This window comes from Jaculus jaculus, chromosome 16 (assembly GCF_020740685.1).
Source record: "Jaculus jaculus isolate mJacJac1 chromosome 16, mJacJac1.mat.Y.cur, whole genome shotgun sequence".
Classification (NCBI taxonomy): Eukaryota; Metazoa; Chordata; class Mammalia; order Rodentia; family Dipodidae; genus Jaculus; species Jaculus jaculus.
The window spans coordinates 64,857,444-64,879,477 of record NC_059117.1 but is presented as its reverse complement, the minus strand read 5'-3'; the positions used below and the strand labels follow the sequence as shown (position 1 = coordinate 64,879,477).

The 22,034-nt window shown below is 53.4% G+C and overlaps 1 protein-coding gene across 1 annotated transcript in view; it reads left to right on the top strand.

Annotated features, from left to right (window-relative positions):
* Positions 1-22,034, top strand: part of Nisch (nischarin) — a 36,399-nt gene extending 14,365 nt beyond the window's left edge. The window contains exons 5-21 of the mRNA XM_045135478.1: positions 662-825; positions 1,151-1,246; positions 2,667-2,762; positions 4,132-4,284; positions 5,378-5,446; positions 5,784-5,969; positions 6,378-6,506; positions 7,803-7,916; positions 8,189-8,300; positions 12,480-12,604; positions 13,542-13,591; positions 14,531-15,925; positions 18,029-18,803; positions 19,224-19,380; positions 19,760-19,888; positions 20,361-20,522; positions 20,815-22,034. Coding sequence (XP_044991413.1) covers positions 2,730-2,762; positions 4,132-4,284; positions 5,378-5,446; positions 5,784-5,969; positions 6,378-6,506; positions 7,803-7,916; positions 8,189-8,300; positions 12,480-12,604; positions 13,542-13,591; positions 14,531-15,925; positions 18,029-18,803; positions 19,224-19,380; positions 19,760-19,888; positions 20,361-20,522; positions 20,815-21,425 — 4,200 coding nt within the window. The 5' untranslated portion in view covers positions 662-825; positions 1,151-1,246; positions 2,667-2,729 and the 3' untranslated portion in view covers positions 21,426-22,034. The remainder of the gene's footprint in view (positions 1-661; positions 826-1,150; positions 1,247-2,666; positions 2,763-4,131; positions 4,285-5,377; positions 5,447-5,783; positions 5,970-6,377; positions 6,507-7,802; positions 7,917-8,188; positions 8,301-12,479; positions 12,605-13,541; positions 13,592-14,530; positions 15,926-18,028; positions 18,804-19,223; positions 19,381-19,759; positions 19,889-20,360; positions 20,523-20,814) is intronic.

Sequence of the window (22,034 nt, the reverse complement as noted above, 5' to 3'; positions counted from 1 at the left end):
ATCCCAGAGCTCCGTGGTAGGTGCTGCAGGGTGGCTGCATGCTGCAGTCTTGTTCCTGATTTGTCCTTGCCTTGAAGAGTCCAGATAAAATGGACGCCAGCTTTGGGTTACAGCCCTGCCTTAGAACATAGTAACCATAGCTAGCTGTAGTGAGCACAGCCTGTGCTCTCATCCTACTGCCTTCCCCCAGGACCCCTAGGTGGAGGTGAGGACATGGATGGTCAGAGGCCCAGTAACCTGCTTGAGGGCACATGGCCAGCAGGAGCAGAGTGAGAACCAAATGCCAGTCACTTGGACACAGAACCAACTGCTCTCAGGCACCTGACCTTGCCACCTGCATTTTGGAGGGCGTAGTATAGGTGTGCTGTCCAGAGTGCTGCCTGTCAGCCTCACTCTTCAGGGTGACTTCCCAGTTTCATAGTCCTCACAGCCCTTCCCTCCTGTCGTCATGTGTCCAGGGTTGCCCTGTGCCAGCATGAGCCCAGGAACACACGTGTTCCTGGATGCTTTGGGGCCATGGCTATGACCTGGCATGGTGGGTGCATGCAGTAGGTGCTTGCTCCATGCTTTATTGACTGTTAGCCTGGCAGACGTGTGCTCTGGCTGTACAGCAGCCTGCGGCTGGAGCGGGACACTCACCCCTGGGGCTTGGCTGTTGCAGGAGAGCAGCTTCTGGGGGCTGGTGAGGTCTTTGCCATCAGGCCCCTGCAGCTCTACGCTGTCACGGAGCAACTGCAGCAGGGAAAGCCCACATGCGCCAGCGGTGATGCCAAGACTGACCTTGGGCACATCCTGGACTTCACCTGTCGCCTTAAGTACCTTAAGGTAAAGATACAGCAGCTGAGTCATAGGATAGGAAGTCACTCAATTGGCCTTGGGGTCTGACAGCTCACTGGCTGCCAGTGTGGAGACCATAGTAAGAGTTTTCAGCACCAGTCTGCCTGCTGTTCTTAGCATTGTGATTCTATCTTTGAGCACCAGGGGGCGTCATGGCCCCAGTGTCTTGATACTTTAACTTTAGATCTCTGCCTTAGCTTGCTTTGTTCAAGGTAGAAGGGGTCAAAAGCTCCGGGGTTGTCACACTGACCCAACACTGCAGATGGGGGAAGTAGCAGCAACATCCCTAATTTAAGGCCCATTTTGGCCTCAGGTTTCTGGCACAGAAGGACCTTTTGGGACCAGCAACATTCAGGAACAGTGCCTGCCTTTTGATCTGTCCATATTCAAGTCTCTGCATCAGGTGGAGGTAAGGCCCAGGGCCGCTGGTGAGCGGGCAGGTCCGAGCAGTGCGCAGGCAACATCTTGCTCCGGCATCTGTGGCTAGGGAGCAGTGTGCTGGTTGGCGGTATGCAGCACACTCTGTCCAGGTAAGTGAAGTCCCCCTAAGGACAGAGGGAGGAACCCTCTTCTGTCCTCGGCAGGTCTGTATGTCTTTGCCCCTGCTGTCGGTAGCAGCAGAGCATGGCTCTATGTGGCCTCATGTGAGATGAGGGCACATGCGTTGTTCTGGCAGAAGTCATGTTTAGTCATACTGAGTGTAACACAGCCAATTCCAGATCGTGATTTCCCAGGTCAAAGGGATTTGAGGGTTTCTGCTCTCTGGCGCACCCACACCTAACAAAGAATCCTTTAATCACTTGCTACTGAACTTGTAAGTTCTCAAAACTAATTTCATTGCTTTTTTTTTTTTTTGAGGTAGTATCTCACTCTAGCCCAAGCTGACCTGGAATTTACTATGTAGTTTCAGGCTGGCCTTGAATTCATGGCGATCCTCCTACCTCTGCCTCACGAGTGCTGGGATTAAAGGCGTACGCCACCATGCCTGGCTTCATTGCCATTTTTTAAAGAAAGGGGAGTCCGTAAAGAGCAAGTAATAAAAACTTGCGCTCTGAACTTGCTTTTGCATTGAGCCTTGTGCCCTGTGTCAATATATGCTCCGTAATCAATCCTCCCCCCACACACTGTAGCCCTGTGACGTGGGTGCTTCCACTGTCGGTTTACAGTTGGAAAAACTGAGGCTTGGGGCCAGTATTATTGAATTTGTTGGAGTCTGACCCCCGAATCCTGTTCCCACTAGCTCTTGCCCTGCAGTAAGACCTACCTCAAGTCTTTGAACCTCTCCCTAGAGGGAAATGGGATGTGGACCTTGAGCACTACAGGCGGAGTAAGCCTGGAACTGAGAAGAAAGCCCAACCCAGCTTCAGTGTGCCGTGGGGCCCCTGTTGACCTGTGGGTACCCCTCTCTTTGCCACAGGACAGCTGAGAGCACTGGAACAGGGTTGGCAAGCAAGAGAGCTCCCACACTATGTTCAACTCACTGTGGAGGTCACTCTCCCCTTTTTCTCCAGCACTGGTTTCCATGACCCACCTTTCAGTTCCTGCTTGCCCATCTTGTCCCAAGCAGCCCTTACCCAGAAAAAGGAATTTGTGGTTCCTTATGAGTCTGAGAGTCCAGATGCCTTTCTTACTACACACTTCAGAGAATGTTTAGTCATCACTCAGTAAAATGGACAAAAGAAGGCTTAGGGGTTGCATCGCCTCCTGTCTAAGGGTTTGGGTTTGCCTCTTGTCGGGCTTCTTTCGTGCTTGTGGGTGAATGCCTACTTCCTGGGACTTCTGATGGGGCTGTAATTCCTTCTCTGAGACATAGCTGTTCTTTGTTCCAGATAAGTCACTGTGATGCTAAGCATATCCAAGGGCTAGTCACCTCAAAGCCAACCTTAGCCACAATGAGCTTCCGCTTTTCAGCAACCTCAATGAAGGTGAGCTGTGACTTGGTGTGTCTTCTGCCTGGGCCATGGCTCTATTAGTGAGCTTTATACACCTCTAAGTGTAGTGAGCCCTGGCCCAGCAATCATTTCTACCCCATCCTTCACAGACTTGAAATAGAAGGTGAGGTGTATAAGTGCTAGGCCCTGTCTGCACATGAGTAACAGAAATGTCCCAGTTGGGAATATAGGAGGTTTCTTTCACCATTGTATGACATCTTAGTGATGTTAAATCCTTCCCTGAGGGCTGGGGAGATGGCTTAGAGGTTGAGGTACTTGTCTCCGAAGCCAAAGGATCCAGGTTCAGTTCCATTCCAGGATCCATGTAAGCCCGATGCACAAGGTGGTGCCTGTGTCTGGAGTCCATTTACAATGGCTAAAGGCCCTGGCATGCTCATACTCTTTCTCTATATCTCTCTTTTAAATAATTTTTTTTTAGAAAAAAAAATTCTTCCCCGAATATAGAAAAGGCATATGGTGGCTAATTTTATGCTGTAGACCATCTGATCAAAATATGGGTTTGGGGGCTGGAAAGATGGCTTAGTGGTTAAGTGCTTGCCTGTGAAGCCTAAGGACCCTGGTTCAAGGCTCGATTCCCCAGGACCCATGTTAGCCAGATACACAAGGGGGCGCATGTATCTGGAGTTCATTTACAGTGGCTGGAAGCCCTGGTGCGTCCATTCTCTCTCTCTTTCTCTTCTCTGTCTGTCACTCTCAAATAAATAAATAATAAGCAGAAAATTTAAAAATATATATGGGTTTGGAAAAATCTTGCTCTTGAGGCTGCTGGCTGAAAGGAAGAAGCTCTGGAGAAGCAAAACGTGGGACCGCCTTGTCCGTCAGAAGGCACTCCTTGCTGCCTGCCTGGCTGGAGGAGTCTCACAGGCATCAAAAGTCAACCAAGGAGAACTGCCTCCTTCTCCATTGGTGATTGATGCTCTTTGCTGCTACTCTCAGTTTAGTGATGGTGTTTTCCCTGGGAAGTAATGGTTAAAGGGTCTGCTGTCCACATTAGAGACTACGCTGAAAGCCCAGTTGCCTAGCAACATGATGCATTCAGCAGACTTCCAGCCTCTGAGAATTCAATGAGAATAGGCATGGGCAGAGGCCCATGGGGGCTTGACTGACATTTGTTCTTGCAGTCACCGGGCACAACATACTCCAAGCTGCCGTTATGTTGCTAAGCCTTTCAGTTATTTCACAATCGTTTAAAGACACATAAGCCAAGGCCCATTTTAATTAATGCAAGCTCACTTCCACATGCTAAATATGCTCCATCCCTTCCTTAAATTTTGCAACAAAAGTTTTCCACTTAGTATTGCATGATGGCCCAAACGTGGTGCTCAGCAGATGTTTTATGCAGGAAGTCCTTGTTCCTGAAGCCTCAGAATTTGATGAGTGGGAGCCTGAAGGCACAGCCCTTGAAGGTCCTGTGACTGCCATCATCCCTACGTGGCAAGCATTGACCACTCTTGACTTGAGCCACAACAGCATCTTTGAGATCGACGAGTCTGTGGTATGCTCACAGGCCTCTGGCCTGACCAGATCCTTGGGGTAGATGTTAAATTTGATTTTCTTCTGAAGGACCATAGAAAACCTGAATCCTGAGCTTTGTACATTGCCCTTAACTTTTAAGTTTCAAAATGAGAATATTTAAAATTGATGAGTTAACAGCAACTAAAAGCACTTTCTTATAAAGCCTGACAGCACCAAGTTTGATTCCCTATCAGCCATGTAGAGTCAGATGTACAAAGGGGTACATGCATCTGAGTTGATTTGCAGTAATACAAGGCCCTAGCATGCTCATTCTTTCTCTATTTACATATATATATGTATATATATTTGGGGGGGTCGTTCAAAGTAGGATCTCCTTCAAGCCCAGGCTGACCTGGAATTCACTATGTAGTCTCAGAGTGGCCTCGAACTCATGGCGATCTACCTACCTGTGCCTCCCAAGTGCAGGGATTAAAGGAGTGTTCTACCATGCCTGGCATAACAGTTATTTTTTTCTGGTTTTTCAATATAGGGGTCTCACTCTAGTCCGGGCTGACCTGGAATTCCCTATGTAGCCTTAGGGTGGCCTTGAACTCACAGTGATCCTTCTACCTTGCCTTCCAAGTGCTGGAATTAAAGGCGTGTGCCACCATGCCTGGCTATAAATAACTTTTTTAATGGTAGAATGCTTAAAACCAAAGAAAGTGCATGTACATTTGATATAACTGACCCATGGTAAGTGATGAGGCTTACTCCTTAAGGAGTTGAGCAGAAAATTCACTCCTTAGAATACAGGTGTGCCTGTGTAAGAGGGATATCCCTAGGGCCTTAACAGTGATAATGTGACTATCTGTACTTCTCAGTGTGGGTGGGCAGAGTTTAAGAAAGGCAGGTGCCCTTACCTATCTGGGATGTTATCATTTGTTATTACCATAAGTCACGTGATCTGTCAGCAGTGGATAGAACTCATCCCTAGAGTTCCTGTGTGTTGCTGCTAGGTGAGCAGTGGAAGGTGTCACACCATGGGTGGTCAGCCACCAGGTATAGGGACTGTGTAGGGGCCAGCCTTCTTGAATAACATTGTGCTCTTTTTTGTTTGTTTGTTTTTCCACAAGAAACTAATTCCCAAGATTGAGTTCCTGGACCTGAGTCACAATGGAGTGCTGGTTGTGGATAACCTGCAGGTACGTACCTGTGCCATAGCTTGTTCCCCAGAGGTGGTGAGTGCAGGGGCCGCCACCTTCCTTTCATGCTTGCAGCAGGAGTGCACCAGTAGCTGCTTGTTTGCAAAAGATTAGAGAAGCAGAGCACACACAGTCTGCGATGGTGATCCGTAACCCATCTGCAGGGAGTGCTTTTGGGTTGTGGCGCATGCACAAAGAGAACAGGGGCTTCCTTTCCCAGTAGCTGTTGGAGAGACGGGCAACTGCCTTACTGAGCTTCTCTGTTGGAGCTGCAAGGGTGCAGTGGCCTCTCTGGAGGCCTGATCTGTACCCTGTCCTGTTCTCCCCGCTGCCGTAGCACCTCTGCAACCTTGTGCACCTTGACCTGTCCTACAACAAGCTGTCCTCCCTGGAAGGCGTTCACACCAAGCTGGGCAACGTCAAAACCCTGAACCTGGCAGGCAACCTCCTGGAGAGCCTAAGCGGCCTGCACAAGCTCTACTCTCTGGTCAACCTGGATCTGAGCAACAACAGAATCGAGCAGGTGAGCTCTGGAGGGCCTCCAGGCTCTGGGATTGATAGGTTTCGGTGGTTGTCACTTTACAGAAGACCATGACAACTTCTTCCACTTAAAAACAGCCATCAAGGGCTGGAGAGATGGCTCAGCAGTTAAGGCGCTTGCCTACAGAGCCTGATGACCTGAGTTCAATTCCCCAGTACCCATGTAAAGCCAGAGACACACAAAGTGGGGCATGCATCTGGAATCCATTTGCAGCAGTTGGAGGCCCTGGCATGTCCATTCTCTCTGTCTCTCCCCTATCTATCTTTGCTTGCAAATACATAAATATTTTAAAAAGGAACAAAACAAAAACAGCCATCAAGCATGTGGTCATGTCGCTGAGGTATTAGAAGGGGCCAAAGGGAATGCCCGGCACTGATGTCTTTCTTGCAGATGGAAGAGGTTAGGAGCATAGGCAGCCTTCCGTGTCTGGAGCATGTGGCCCTGCTGAACAATCCTCTGAGCATCATCCCCGACTACCGGACCAAGGTGCTCGCCCAGTTTGGAGAACGGGCCTCAGAAGTAAGCCAGAGCATCACCCATGGAGCCTGGAGAGACTGGTGGGGTAGAGTCCGGGTCTAGCTGCATGAGCAGGACAGTGGAGCTGTCCACTGCTCTGCCTTTTGGATCTAAGGTCCACAGAAAGGGTCCTCATACCTCCTGCTTCCCTCCCGCGAAGTACGTGCCGTGCCCCTCGTCAGGCTTCCTGCGCATGGGCTGAAGCTTCAAGCCAGGACTCCCAGTACAGCACAGACTCTGCGTGGCTTTCATTTTCCTAGACAGGGCAGAGATAAGATGCTTAAAATTATCAACTTCCTGGATAAGTTGTGTCCATGATACTCAAATACCAGTCCAAAAATGTTACCTTTCTTTACTGGGATAAAGCCCAGTGTGTTGCCTACTGACTGACTGTCCACTTGCAACATGCGAACCAGGCAGACCCTTCCCCAGGTGTCCTCTCCGTCAGCGTCCAGCAGGCCCGGCTCTATTCAGTCACCCTCCTTGGAACCTACTTTGCTCAGATTCCATGCCAGAAGACTCCTTCCACTTCCAGCCCTTCGGCCCCTACTTCTAGTGCCATTTTGTCTGTACCGTTCCCAAGATAGTCTTCACAAGATATGATCTCTCACCAGTGAGATTGATCTCACCTATAATTCCGGAACTCAGGACCGGAACTCAGGACCTGTGGCATTAAGATTGCCCGTGACAAGTTCAAGCCCAGCCTGAGATACATAGGGCGTTCTGGGCCAGCCTGGGATATAAAGCAATACTCTGTCTCAAAAACAATAAAGAGCCATATGTGGTGGCACACACCTTTAATCCCAGCATTTGGGAGGCAGAGGTAAAAGGATCATTGTTGAGTTTGAGGCCAGCCTGAGACAACAGAGTAAAATCCATATCAGCCTGGGGTAGAACGAGACAAGACCCTACCTCAAAATAAAATAAAATAAAAAAGATGCTCCTAGTTATTACATGGTGTCCACACCTATGCAGACCTTTGGGACTGGATTCAGCCACACTGTCTTTGCCCCAGCTGCCAGCCTACCACTCCTGCATGCCCACATAAGGGCCCCTGCCCTCTTCTACTTACCATTGTTCTGCCTGATCTTTTGCCCAAAAGACTAAGGCAGGCAGTCACTCTGTTTGGTGTTAAAGAGGCCCTGCCTGCCAGTGGGCTAAGCCTCCCTTGGCACATAGTGTCCTCTTCAGGCCTGGCCTATGAAGGTGTTTGTGCTCATACTTCAAAAGCCCCCTCCCCCCATCTTCCTACCAAACTTGCCAGTCCCCATGCTAAGAATCACTTTCTGGACTCTGTAGATCTGTCTGGATGGCACAGTGACCACAGAGAAGGAGCTGGACACCGTGGAAGTGCTGAAAGCAATTCAGAAAGCCAAAGATGTCAAGTCCAAACTGAGCAACACAGAGAAGAAGGTGGGCATGAGGAGAGGGGAGGAGCCAGTCGAGGACAGAGCTGTTCCTGGAGAAACTGGGCTATGGGGTTGTTTGGTGCCACTGAGTCCTGGCTGCAGTACCTCAGGCGGGTCACACCCTTGTGTACCATGGGTTAGTGAAGTATCTGGTGCTTAACTGTGCGAAGCCATCTTCAGCATCACCTGATGGCAGATTGTTGAGCTTTTTCTTCCACGTCCCTGGCCTTGGCAGCTCTGTTCTTCCTTCTGGGCTGACTCAGCACTCCTCCTCAGGTTGGTGAGGACTCACGGCTCTCAGCGACCCCCTGCGTCAGACCCAGTGGCTCCCCTTCCAGTGCAGCGTCCACCTCGGCCTCCCTGCCTCAACCCATCCTCTCCAACCAAGGTAACCACGGAGGGCTTTGCTCCTGGTTGAGCTTCCCAGCTCTGCCCGGGCCCCAGGCTGGTCTGGGCTTCGGGAAGAAGTGCTGGCACCTGCTTCCTGCAGCCTTGAGCCAAGAGGGTGGTGCCTCCTGCAGACTGGCTCCTTGGGTGGTACGTGGAGAGGAGGCTTCAGCACTGTTGTTTGCTTAGTGAGGACCCCCAGTTCCCTGACACCCACATCCATTCCTGTAGGTTACCATGCGGTGTCAGGGAACCACTTGAGCAGGCTCAGGCTGTTGGCTCATGAGGACCTGTTCCCATGTGGCACTGAGTAGGTCAGCTTCTCGACAGCAGGAAGCCACAGCCCTTGTCATTTAGCCCTGAATCTGGAGCCTGTGATCCCTGTGTGGGAAGCTTGCTTTTATCATTGCTTGCTTCTGTGGCTCTCAAAGTGTGGCCCAGCCCCAAAACACTGCATTTGTGGGACCAAAATGGGCTGCCTGTGTCCTTGTGGACCCATGGAAAACCAATCCCTTTCATCTGCCCACTGTCATGGCGTTTTCAAAGGGCTTTCACCTCTGAACCCAGGCATCCTCGGAGATGAGTGAGTGAAGCAGGTGCCATGAGCGTGGCTGCTGGCCCGGCCCCGACGGAAGAGGGGAGGGTGTGCCGTCCCAAGTGGAGCTGAGGCTCGGGACACACAAGAAAGACCGCCGCCCGCCCGGGCTCCTGGAGACGCAGAACTTGGTGTGAGGTCTTGGGAAAACAGTTATATTCCTAGGTTTCAAGAGCCAGAAACACACCTCCACCCCTTGACCTGGTGACCCCACTGGAGACCTCTAGAGAGGGCTAAGATACTGGGGAAGGGGAAGTGCTCCCCACTAGGCTGTGCCCATGAACACCGAGGAAAGGAGGGAGGGGAAGCTGTGGCCCACAAGCCTCTGCAGCAGTCCAGGGAGAGAAGACAGAGAGAGAGAAGACCACTTGTCCGTGTTAAGGCAAAAGCCCAACGCAGAACAGTGCGCTGACGTCATGACCGTGACGTGCAGAGGAGAACCCATGAACATGATTGGTGGGGTGAGGTGCCAGTACATTTGCCCATTTGGTTTTGTCAACTTGATAGAACTTTTAGTTGGACTTTTTTTTACATAAAAGGGGAGAAGAGAGCTTCAGTCCCTGTGAGGAAGTTTCCCTGACCCTTCCATCTGCTTGAAAGCCAAAACCCTCTTTAGGCCCCCACAGCACTGGTGACCCTGCAGAGAAAGCATGCATAGGCTTCTGGGGACAGGGCCAGCCTGCTCAGTGTGTGTCAGGCCAGTGAGTGTGCAGGAGAACAAGCACGTAGGCAGCACGCCGGGGTCGAGGGCAGCTCCTGAGTGGGCAGGAGGAATGGGTAGTGAAGCCTGTGTGGCAGCCTGGGGCACACCTTTCTCACTGCCCTCTCATCCCAAGGCAGAGTGCTTTGTGGTCTGTTGTCCCCAGCCTTTCGACATTGAGACATTGTCCCAGATTTGCACCTCTTGTAAATAAAACTGCAGTGGATGTCTTTGTGTGCACATCTCTTTCCTTTGAGTGAGAAATGACACAGGTCAAACCCCTGTCTGAGGACTCCTGATTCCCCCAGTCCATCTGCTGAATGGCCCTTTCTGACCACTTGTTTGTGCAGGCCATGGTCCAGGAAGGAAGCGGACAGACTGTCCCTGTCCACATTTCCTCACGTCCAAACAAGGATGGGGGGGTTAGTGACAAGCAAATGTTTTTTGGGTTTTTTTCATGAATATGAAAGCCCCCCACCCTCCACACACACACACACACACACACACACACATAGGTATGCCTGACTGTGTGTTACTGGAACTGACCTGGATGGACAGGGCTTTCTCTCTGTGAGAGCACTTTTGCTACTCACCCCTATGGCTCCTGGCCTGACCTAAAGAGGGGAGCATACTTGTGAAGAAACTGGGTGCTCAAAGTCTGCCTGAACAGGATATTATCCAGAAAACAAGTCTTTGGTCATCACAGGATACTTTAGGTAGCTCTCAGAGCATGGAGAATTGTGAGTGAGGGAGCAATGTGAAGTGCCAGAGTCGGTTCTTCAGCCCAGTGTGGGGTTGAGAGAAGACCATAGAGGTGGTTAGGAACAGGTGGCTGAGTTCCATTCCATCTTTCTGGCCATGTGATCTCAAGCAGTTTGTAGCTCTCTGAAGCAGTTTCTCAGCCATGAAGTGGACCCACTCTGCTTCATCCATTCTAAGATGCCCGTTTCCGCCTTACGACTCCTCTGAAATTGAGATGCGTCTCTCAGTCAGTGGCGTTCCCGATGGGAGTCATGGGAAAAACTTCCGTGGACACCTTCCGCAGTGACCAAGATGGCACCACATCCACGCATCTTAGATTTGATGAAATGTGGTAAATAATGAGAGGCCCGCATGAACCAATGCTGGGGAGGCGCTTAGCACTGCTCTTGGCTCAACAGGATTGATCAGTAAGTGCTCGCCCTGCATCCGTCCTGCGTGGGCATTTTAGGACAGTGCTTCTGAGGAATGTGGCAGTGTGGAGCCACCTGGGGAGATGAGCTGTATGTCTGAGGAAGAACAGGGCACAGTAGTTTGGGGGTGTTCCTAGGTTGTCAGCAGGGGTGATGTCTGAGGTGAATCTCAGAAGCTGGGTTGGATTTGAACATGATAGTAGGAGGGCTGGATTCCAGGGGGGATGGCAGCCTAGGCAGAGCTGTGGGCATGCTTGGTGCATGGCTGTGTGCTGACCACCTTCCTGCCTCGGCACAGTTGCTGCTTAGCCTTGTGGGTGTGTCTGGCCCCTGCCTGCCTGCCCAGCCTTTGGCCAGAGTACCTGTGCTCTGTGAGTTGCACCGTGCTGGGTAGCAGGCAAGCTGGACAAGGCTGTCAGCGTGGGGCTCGGAGGGCTCAGTCATTCTGTGAGGTGTGCTGACTGTGGCGAAGCCTGGCTGTGGAGGCAGGACCAGGCTCCTCCAGACCAGTTAACTCCAGTTAGAGCATTTTTTTACTTTTCTTTTTTAAAAAAGGCTTCCCTCTCAACCAGTCTGCAAACTGTCGGGAGTGGAGTAGCAGGTCCAGACAGGCTGCACTCATCCAACAGCGTCAGTAAGGTTTAAATGCCCCATGCGTGTTCAGGGCACATGAGTCAGCTCTGCTGTCGGTGGGAGGTGGCCCGGGAGAGGCAACCAGACACCCTGGAGGAGTCAGGCTGTGGTGCGGGCTCCAGCTGTGCTAGGCAAACCCTGGAGGAGACCCAGTGTCGGGTTCTGGGCTTTAGGATTCTTGTACCCTGCAGAAGTGTGAGATCAGGGCACTGGATTCATGTATAGCCCTTTCCTGAAACAGTGTTCCAACCTGTTGAAGGCTATGGATGAAAATACCATCAAACTGCTTAACACATGTGGACCATCTCACACCCCAGTGGCCACCTCTACCCAGACAGGCCGGGCCAGTCCGCAGTCTAAGCTGCCGTAATGAGAAACAAGCTAGGCTATTTCAACTCGTCTTTTTGTGTGTGTTTCGTATGTTATATCCATTGGATCTTCTATGAAATGTCTGTGTTCTCTGGTTCTCTTTTGGAGTTTCCAACCCCCCCCCCCCATTTTTGTAATCTATAGGAAGAGCTCCATAGATTAAAGTTACATCTTTGTTAAATATTGTAAGTACTTTTTTTGAGGCAAGCCCAACAAACTGGCTTTTTTTTTTTTTTTAATGTGAGGCAGCAGAGAGTTGGTGTGCCACGGCCTCCAGCCACTGCAATTGAACTCCAGACGCGTGCGCCCCCCTTTTGCTCATGTGCGGCATTGTGCGCCTGAGTCACTGTGCATCTGGCTTATGTGGGCCCTGGAGAGTCAAACTTACACTTTGCAGGCAAGCACCTTAACCACTAAGCCATCTCTCCAGCCCACAAGAACTTTTGTCTTCATGTTTGATTTGACTTTTCTCTTGGTATTTAAGGAGCATCTGCAGAGGTTTGGTCTTCATGAGTCCTCTTGTGTGTGTGCTCAGACATGAGAGAGTAGTCGTTGACCCACCCCTAAGAGAGGGTTTTATCTTGGCATTTTCTTCTGTAACCTGTTTGATGGTTGGGGGTCTGGCTAGTGCCTGGCCATGCTGGTAGCCAAAGGTCTCTTGTTGAATGGCTGCTCTTCCCGCCCACCTGCCCCTCCCCCCCATCTCTGCAGGCATCATGTTTGTGCAGGAGGAGGCCCTGGCCAGCAGCCTCTCATCCACTGACAGTCTGCCTCCTGAGGACCAGCCCATTGCCCAGGGCTGCTCTGACTCCTTGGAGTCCATCCCCCCTGGACAGGTAACGCCGCACCTGCTGTGGGAACCACTTTCTGTGCCATGCTGCTGCTGTCTGACAGGTTCCATGGTGGAGCCTGGTCTGACTGGAGTGTGGCAGGTGCCACCAGGGCTTCCGACAGGCTTTCCCTTGGATGTGTCTCTAGTTGTCTTGACATACCAAGTGGTTAAGGGTCTGTGTTCTGCCCACCCTGCGGGAACAGTCAGTACTGTTACTGGGCCTGAGGGGGTGAGGGAAGCAGGCAGCGCTTGGGCACTCGTGAGCATGACTGCCTCAGGGAAAGCTTCTCTGCATCGTGGGGCCACCCTGCCCCTTCCCACCTCTCACCCCCGTGGTCTGGGACAACATAACTCCAGCATCATCTCTGTAGGTGCAGTCCAGGTTTGGGGAGCTATCCCTGTGTCTCTGGAAGAGAGGAAGAATGTTCAGTGCTCTGTGCTTGATGCCTGGGCCTCCATCCTCCATCCAGGGGCATAGTCATGGTCATGTGACCCTGGGGGAGTTTGCAAGACTTTGGCCCCAGAACTTCCTCCTGGGCTCACAGCACAGAGGCTCCTGAGGCTGGTCTTGCTCGGTGTGCATAGAGTGTTAGGGGCTCTGATAGTGCCGCTCTTCCTCTTGTGCGCGGCGGCTGCGCAGGCTCAGACCACATGGGTAGGCCCTGCATCAGGACCTTTGGGTAGGTTGAGGAGCCCACAGATGCCAGACCCCACGTAGGCAAGCTCTGCTCCTAAGTTGGGAGCATGGGCTTGGGTCAGACAGGTGGGAATGCCAGCCTTGCTGTGTACTGGCAGGGCAACATGAGCAAATCCCTGGTCCCTAGAGCACACCCCAGAGTGGAGATGGGGAGGTGCCTCCATAGGCAGCTGAGTGCCCAGCACCCAATGAGCGCCTGCAATGGCCACAGTAGGTAGGGCTCACTGCATTTCCTCTCTGTCAGGTGGCCTCTGACGATTTAAGGGATGTGCCAGGAGCTGCTGGTGGTGCAAGGTAAGGAAGAGGCGGAAAAGGCATTGTGGGCTACATGTACCGCTTTCTGCATGCTCAGCCATAGACTGGAGAACCAGTTGGATTTTGGTAACCATTTATAGAAGTCCTAAAAACTGTTGCTTTAAACAAGTACAGGTGAATAGACTCCCATCTATTTTCCTTAAACTTCACCTGATTGATATTATCCTACACTAGTTTACAGATCAAGGCTAGCTCAGTTTACGGTCTGTTTTGTACTGTCTTGTCTGTGAACCAAGAATGACTGTTATTTTATTTTTGCTTGTCTGTTTGTTCGTTTGTGACACACTACTACTCTGTAGCCTAGATTGGCCTGACCTCACTGTGTATCCCAGACTGGCCTCAAATCCTCCTACCTCAGCCCTAGAGTGCTGGGATTACAGGCGTGAGCCCCCACGCCTTGCAGACGAGGTTGATGGGCGATAGCGCCCATATCATGAAGTGCTAGCTCTAGACCCTCGGTAGAACCAGAGCTCCAGTTCTTGTTCATGGGAGGGTTGTAGAGGACGAGAGGAGCTAGAATTGAAATGTTAGGGATCTAGGACCCACTCAGTCCAATTTCCTGTCCTGATGGAAACCAGTGGGTGCCCTTCAAGGAATCTCCTACACGGGGATCACACCCAGGAGCAGTGACTACTTCAAGGACACTTGGCAGCATCTGAATGACAGAAGTCGTATGGCGTTTCTGTGTAGGAAAGAGTGTGGTCAGCAGATTTGTACTGGACAGTGGTGGTCTAATTCAGATTAGCCACTCGGCCTTGTGTGTGCCAGTAACTTGGCTTTTCACCAGGCTTTGAGAACAGACTTAGGTATGTTGGAGGCTCAGGAAACCCATGGGTTGTTTGCTTGGGCTCAGGGTGCTTCTGCAGGCTTAGGGATGGTATGCCCCTCATGTCCCTGACCCAGCCTCTCCCTGCACAGCCCAGAGCATGCGGAGCCGGAGGTGCAGGTGGTGCCCGGGTCTGGCCAGATCGTCTTCCTGCCCTTTACCTGCATTGGCTACACAGCCACCAATCAGGACTTCATCCAGCGCCTGAGCACACTGATCCGCCAAGCCATTGAGCGGCAACTGCCTGCCTGGATTGAGGCTGCTAACCAGCGAGAGGAGGCCCAGGGTGAGGAGGATGAAGAGGATGAGGAGGAGGAAGATGTTGCTGAGAATCGCTACTTTGAGATGGGACCTCCAGACACAGAAGAGGAGGAGGAGGAAGGCAGTGGCCAGGGGGAGGAGGAGGAGGAAGATGAGGAGGCTGAGGAGGAACGTTTGGCTCTAGAATGGGCCCTGGGCGCAGACGAGGACTTCCTGCTGGAGCACATCCGCATCCTCAAAGTGCTGTGGTGCTTCCTGATCCACGTGCAGGGCAGCATCCGCCAGTTCGCGGCCTGCCTCGTGCTCACCGACTTTGGCATCGCCGTCTTCGAGATCCCTCACCAGGAGTCCCGAGGCAGCAGCCAGCACATCCTCTCCTCCTTGCGCTTTGTCTTCTGCTTTCCACATGGCGACCTCACTGAGTTTGGCTTCCTCATGCCAGAGCTGTGCCTGGTGCTCAAGGTGCGACACAGTGAGAACACGCTCTTCATCATCTCCGACGCCGCCAACCTGCATGAGTTCCACGCCGACCTGCGCTCCTGTTTCGCGCCGCAGCACATGGCGATGCTGTGCAGCCCCATCCTCTACGGCAGCCACACCAGCCTGCAGGAGTTCCTGCGCCAGCTGCTCACCTTCTACCAGGTAGCCGGGGGCTGTCAGGAGCGCAGCCAGGGCTGCTTCCCCGTTTACCTGGTCTACAGTGACAAGCGCATGGTCCAGACAGCTGCTGGGGACTACTCAGGCAACATCGAGTGGGCCAGCTGCACACTCTGCTCCGCTGTGAGGCGCTCCTGCTGTGCGCCCTCCGAAGCGGTCAAGTCTGCCGCCATCCCCTACTGGCTTCTGCTCACACCCCAGCACCTCAACGTCATCAAGGCCGATTTCAATCCTATGCCTGACCGTGGCACCCACAACTGCCGCAACCGCAACAGCTTCAAGCTCAGCCGTGTGCCGCTGTCCACCGTGCTGCTGGACCCCACGCGTAGCTGTACGCAGCCTCGTGGTGCCTTTGCCGATGGCCACGTGCTTGAGCTGCTCATTGGCTACCGCTTTGTCACCGCCATCTTCGTGCTACCCCATGAGAAGTTCCACTTTCTGCGCATCTACAATCAGCTGCGGGCCTCACTGCAGGATCTCAAGACTGTAGTCATTGCCAAGACCCCTGCTGCAGGGCCCAAGGCCCAGGGCCCCAGCATTGATGGCCAGCCTGCTGAGGGCAGAGCCAGGTGAGACCATAGGCTCTCAGGCCCCAGGGCCTGGGCGTCCCCTGGGTATGTGCACTTAGTGGGAGGCCTTTCCTTTCCCTCCCCTGCTGCTTCTCATCCTGACTTACCCTTACCCCAGCATTGCCCTTGACTCCCCGACTGAGTGCTTGACTGCCGCTTACCTCCAGAGCCTTAGAAACAGCCAGACAAGCTGTCCCATACAAGACAGGTGAGGGAGCTGCCCCTCACCTTAACCTACTCACTCATGGAGAGCCATTGCTTCCTGGCCTTCCATTCTCCATCCATGTGCCTGCCTAAGCATGGCCTCTGGGCATCATCTGCCTCCCCTGCTAGGGATCTTTGTCAGCCAGGTACTACAGTGGGACACTCCTCCCCACCTCATCCTCAAGGCCAACTCCCAAGCCTACGCTATGGTGCACCAAACCCCTTCTCAGAAAGGATTGAGTTGTGTGGAACTGGGAGACCCTTTCCAAAGAACCTTTTGGGCTAAAATCAGATTGGAGTGTCTGAGCTTGGTACATCAGCTCTTAGCAAGCCCCATTTGGAGAGACCAAAGAATTAAGAGGGTCTGCCCTCCATCTTCATTCAGCCTCCAACTGATGCTCCAGAGTGTCTTCTGCGTCCTCTGTGCTGAATCTAGTACGCCCGCCTCCTCCAGGCTGAACCTAGTGCCCCTGACTCCCGGGTAGAAGTTGACCCTGTTTGGCTGAATCCGTATCTCCCCTCACGTGTGCCTTCGGTGGGAGGCACGCAGGAAAGGTGCTCAGAGGCTTCATGTGGAGGTTGGCCAAATGCAGTGTCACAGCCCCTGGGGATTGTTCACACTGGGCTGGGTCTAATAGAGAGGGTGACATCCAAAAGAACCCACACACACAAAAGGTGCAGGTGCATGGGCTTGTTGCTGAGGACTCCTACCTTCCATGAGCTAAAGGTTCTGTGTATCAATCGGTTTCATGTCTAGGCAGACCAGTGATAGTCCAGTAAGGCCATATGCAGTGGTGGTTGGGTGAGCCATCTAAGGACACCCCAAAGGTAAAGTAATGAGTATATGGGTTCTCACCTCTGTATCTGCACATCCAGCTCCCAGCCTGGATGCCTGCGTCAGCATTCTGCCAGTGTGTGTGCATATGTGTCTGCTGTCCCTGTGTGCGGGTGCATATGTGTGTATATTTATGTACATGTGGAAGCTAGAGGTCATTCTCGAGTGCCATTCCTCGGGCACTGTCCACATTTTGTTTTGTTTATTTGAGAGAGAGTGCACACACACCAGGGCCTCCAACCCCTGAATTCCAGACGTATGTGCCACCTTGTGCATCGGGCTTACATGGATACTGAAGAATAGGACCTGGGTCCTTAGATTTCTTATCTCCAGCCCACTATCCATAGTTTTTTTATTTTTATGTTTTTATGAGAGAATTGGCATGCCAGGGCCTCCAGCCACTGCAATTGAATTCCAGACACACATGCCACCTTTGCATCACCTTGTGCATCTGTCTTATGTGGGACCTGGAAAGTTGAACATAGGTCCTTAGTTTCGCAGGCAAGTGCCTTAACTGCTAAGCCATCTCTCTAGACATTTTTAATTTATTTTTTATACCTTTTGTTGAAACAAGGTTTCTCATTGGCCTGGAGTCACCAATTAGGCTAGACTGGCTAACCAGGGGACCCCAAGGATCCTCCTGTCTCCACCTCCCCAGCACTGAGATTATAGGCAGGCACTACCATCCCCAGCTCTGTTTTTCTAATATGGGTTCTGGGAATCAAAACAGTCCTCCTCAGGCTTGCGTGGCACCTTACCAACTGACTTACCTCCCAGCCTTGGAGTGCCATTCTGACACCTCTGGTCTTGGACCCAGGTCCCATTCCTGGGCTCCTGGGTCAGCTCTGTGGGTTCTGGAGTGGCTTTTCTGACACCTTTGCTGTGGTCTCATTATGAGCTTTCATTTCCTGGCCCAATCCACTACAGTACCTGGGATGATGAAAGTTACCTCATGGCCCCAGGGGGTGACATGTAGCAGCATGTGAATGGCCTTCACTCTTGAGGTTGTACATGTGACTCTCCACATGTTCATATGGCATTTCTTGGGGTATTGGGAGATGCAGTGATGAGCAGCGTTCCCAGGAGGTCCAAGTAGAGGCTCCAGTCCCAGCCCTGGCAGAGGCCGCAGCTCCAGTTCCAGTGGAAGCCCCGGCAGTGGCCCCGGCTCCGGTTCCAGTGGAAGCCCTGGCAGTGGCCCCGGCTCCGGTTCCAGTGGAAGCCCCAGCAGTGGCCCCGGCTCCAGTTCCAGTGGAAGCCCCGGCAGTGGCCCCGGCTCCGGTTCCAGTGGAAGCCCCGGCAGTGGCCCCGGCTCCGGTTCCAGTGGAAGCCCTGGCAGTGGCCCCGGCTCCGGTTCCAGTGGAAGCCCTGGCAGTGGCCCCGGCTCTGGTTCCAGTGGAAGCCCCAGCAGTGGCCCCGGCTCCGGTTCCAGTGGAAGCCCTGGCAGTGGCCCCGGCTCCACCTCCAGTGGAAGCCCCGGCAGTGGCCCCTGCTCCAGCTCCAGTAAAAGCCCCAGCAGTGGTTCCAGTTCCTGTGGAAGCCCCGGCTCCAGATCTAGTTGAGGCCCCAGCAGATGTTCTGGCTATGGCTCCAGTTGAGGCCCCAACTCTGGTTCCAACGGAGGTCCCAACACAGGCCCCAGCCCTAGCTCCAGTGGAAGTCTCAGTGGAGGCATTGGCACAAGTCGAGGCCCCCACCCAGTACCCGAGCGAGCAGCTGATCCAGTCCACCTCTGAGGAGAATCAGATCCCCTCACACTTGCCTGTCTGCCCGTCACTCCAGCACATTGCCAGCCTGCAGGGGAGTGCCATCATCGAGCTCTTCCACAGCAGCATTGCTGAGGTAGCAGCCTTGGTGCTGGCTAGCACTTGTGTGGAGAGAGGTGTGGGTTCTGCAGTAGCACCAGGCAGTTTTAAGGGTAAGGCAGGGCTGTTGTGGGATCAGCTTTGGATCCTTAGGTTTCTTTGACATCACATGGTCCTCAGCTCCAGCAGCTCACAGATTTGAGGATCTGACTGTACAGCCTCTGGCCAAGGCATATAATGTACCCAAATCCCACCCTCCACTCCTCACCTTCTCTCTGCTCTAAACTTACAGATCTGTTTATAGATGAGACATGCTTTCTGCCTCCCCATTCAAAGCCATGAGCATGTCCCTAAAAGGCAGAAGTCACACATCAGGGTTGACAGGTGGGCGCGGTCTGGTCTGGGAAGCAAAGGGGTGTGCCCTGCCCAGCCCCACCTTCAGTACCTCTGTGTCCAGGTTGAAAATGAGGAACTGAGACACCTCCTGTGGTCATCGGTGGTCTTCTACCAGACGCCAGCGCTGGAAGTGACTGCCTGCGTGCTGCTCTCCACCAAGGCCGCGTACTTCGTGCTGCATGACGGCCTCCGCCGGTACTTCTCAGAACCGCTGCAGGGTAGGCGCCCAGGGCCGCAGGGGCTCAGAGTGGGCAGAAGGCCACCCATGGCCTCAGGCAGAATCACCTCAGCTGCTCTGGGCCCGGAGTCTGTCATCTGAAGAAAGGGGTGACAACAGCATTTCCTTACTACAGCTGCCATGAAGACCTAAGGCCACGTGTGAATGTACCACACCAGGGCCCAGCAAGTGCAGGGGAACCAGCGGGGACAAGCTGGATTGGGTCGCTTCCGCCCCGCAGGGCCTCAGTAGTGGCTTCACTGAGCCAGGAGAGGCTTGTACCCACGCTGAGGTGCACTCGAGGCTGCATAAGTGGTGGTGGTTCCTCGCCACATCAGGCATGGGCATGCTGACCCTCTTCCCCCTTGTCTCTGTCACAGATTTCTGGCATCAGAAAAACACTGACTACAACAACAGTCCTTTCCACATCTCTCAGTGCTTTGTGCTCAAACTCAGTGACCTGCAGTCGGTCAATGTTGGCCTTTTTGACCAGTACTTCCGGCTGACGGGTAAGTGATCCAGCTATGCTTTGCCCAGTTCGAGTGAAGGCCAGTGTCACCAGTGGGCTTCCGTCCTGCCATGTGGGTGCGTTATCGGAGGCAGCCTTCTCTCGGCCTGCGGGCCAGCTGCAGGGCAGAGGAAGCAGCTTCGGGAACTGCTGAGATTGCAGGACTCAGCGCGGGAGGCGGGGCCGGCGGGCGGCGGCAGCAGCAGCAGCAGCAGCCGGCCAGCGGCCTGCGCTCCTAGCTCAGGGCAGGATGCCTCTGACTCACACTTCCTGAAGAGAGAAAACTAAGCTCTTTCCCTAATGCCTCTATCCCCTTCCAGAAAAATGTTTCAGCCCTTCCTGCCTAAGATAGGGTCACCTCCACAGAGCCCGTGATGCTTCCCTTGGGGCTCCTCCTGGCTGTCTTCCGGGGTCAGAGACCGTGCAAGTGGGGAGTGGGGGGCTGGGACTCTAAACAGCCTCTTCTTGTGCAGGCTCCTCCCCAACACAGGTGGTCACATGCTTGACTCGGGACAGCTACCTGACCCACTGCTTCCTCCAGCACCTGATGCTGGTGCTCTCCTCGCTGGAGCGCACGCCCTCACCTGAGCCTGCTGACAAGGACTTCTACTCAGAGTTTGGGAACAAGAGCACGGGTAGGTTATCCAGTCCAGGCTTCAGACCAGCACCTGGGTGGACATCAAGGGACCCAGAGCCCTCTGCTTCTGTCTTGCATTTCCTCTTTCCTGCTTAGCTGGCCAGGCTTTTATGTGGGCCTCTTCCCAGCGGTCCTTCACCCAACCAGCAGACACAGCTCTTGGCCCTGGGCCACTGGCTTAGAGCACCGTTATCTCCTCATGTGGGGTCTTGGGGTGGCATGGCTGTGGGTGCTTCCAGCCCCTCCACATGCCAACTCTAGGCTACAGGCCTGGTGGTATTTCTCTGCAGGAAAGATAGAGAATTACGAGCTGATTCATTCGAGCCATGTCAAGTTCACCTACCCTAGTGAGGAGGAGGTTGGAGACCTGACATCCATTGTGGCACAGAAGACAGCTGAGCCTGAGAAGGCTCCCGACCTCAGCATCCTGCTCTATGTACAGGCCTTCCAGGTGGACATGCCCCCACCTGGGCGTGGCAGGGGCCCACTGCGCCCCAAGACACTCCTCCTCACTAACACTGAGCTCTTCCTCCTGGATGAGGACTACATCAACTACCCACTGCCTGAGTTTGCCAAAGAGCCACCACAGAGGGACAGGTACCGGCTGGATGATGGCCGCCGTGTCCGGGACCTGGACCGTGTGCTCATGGGCTACCAGCCCTATCCACAAGCCCTCACCCTTGTCTTTGACGATGTGCAGGGCCACGACCTCATGGGCAACGTCACCCTGGACCACTTTGGCGAGGAGCCAGGCACTCCTGGCAGGGCTGGCCAAGGCCGGGAGGTCCAGTGGCAGGTGTTTGTTCCTAGTGCTGAGAGCCGAGAGAAGCTCATCTCGCTGCTGGCCCGGCAGTGGGAGGCCCTGTGTGGGCGGGAGCTGCCTGTAGAGCTCACCGGCTAGTGCGCGCCACAGCCAGCCGGCCCTTGCCGCCGGTCAAGCCCCGCCTACCCTGGTGCGTGCTCAGGGCAGGGAAGCGGGCTTTCTGTGTTCTCTGAGAGATGCTTTCTCCCTCCCTTTGATACTCTGACTGTCCTCACAGATAATGTGAACTTGTGTGCTTAGTTAATTCTCATGCTGGTAAGGAGCACACTGGAGCCCACCAGAGTGTCTGTGTGCTGTCAGCCTCTGTGTTGCCTGTGTCCAGAGTGATGGGGCCAGGCACACCAGCGTCATGTCTGCTGTTGTGATGCCATTGTTAACATGTGGCACTGTGACTGATTGACTACACGTTCTGAACTGTCACGTCAAGTCTGTTGTTGCTGTTGCTGTTATTGTGGGCATTTTGCTGCTAATTATGAAGCTGGTAGCAGAATGCACATTGAAAGCTCCCACTCTGTGCTTTTCCAAATGGAGGCCTCCTCGTGTCCCCACAAGTTGGGGGGTGTCCTGTGGGGAGTTCCCCAGGCCTTGGGGCCAAGAGGGGTGGAGGTAGGGGACCTAAAGCTGCCAGCGCCAAATGTGATTCCTGTTGCCTATCTTCTCTGCTCCAATAAAGCAGAATTTGACACA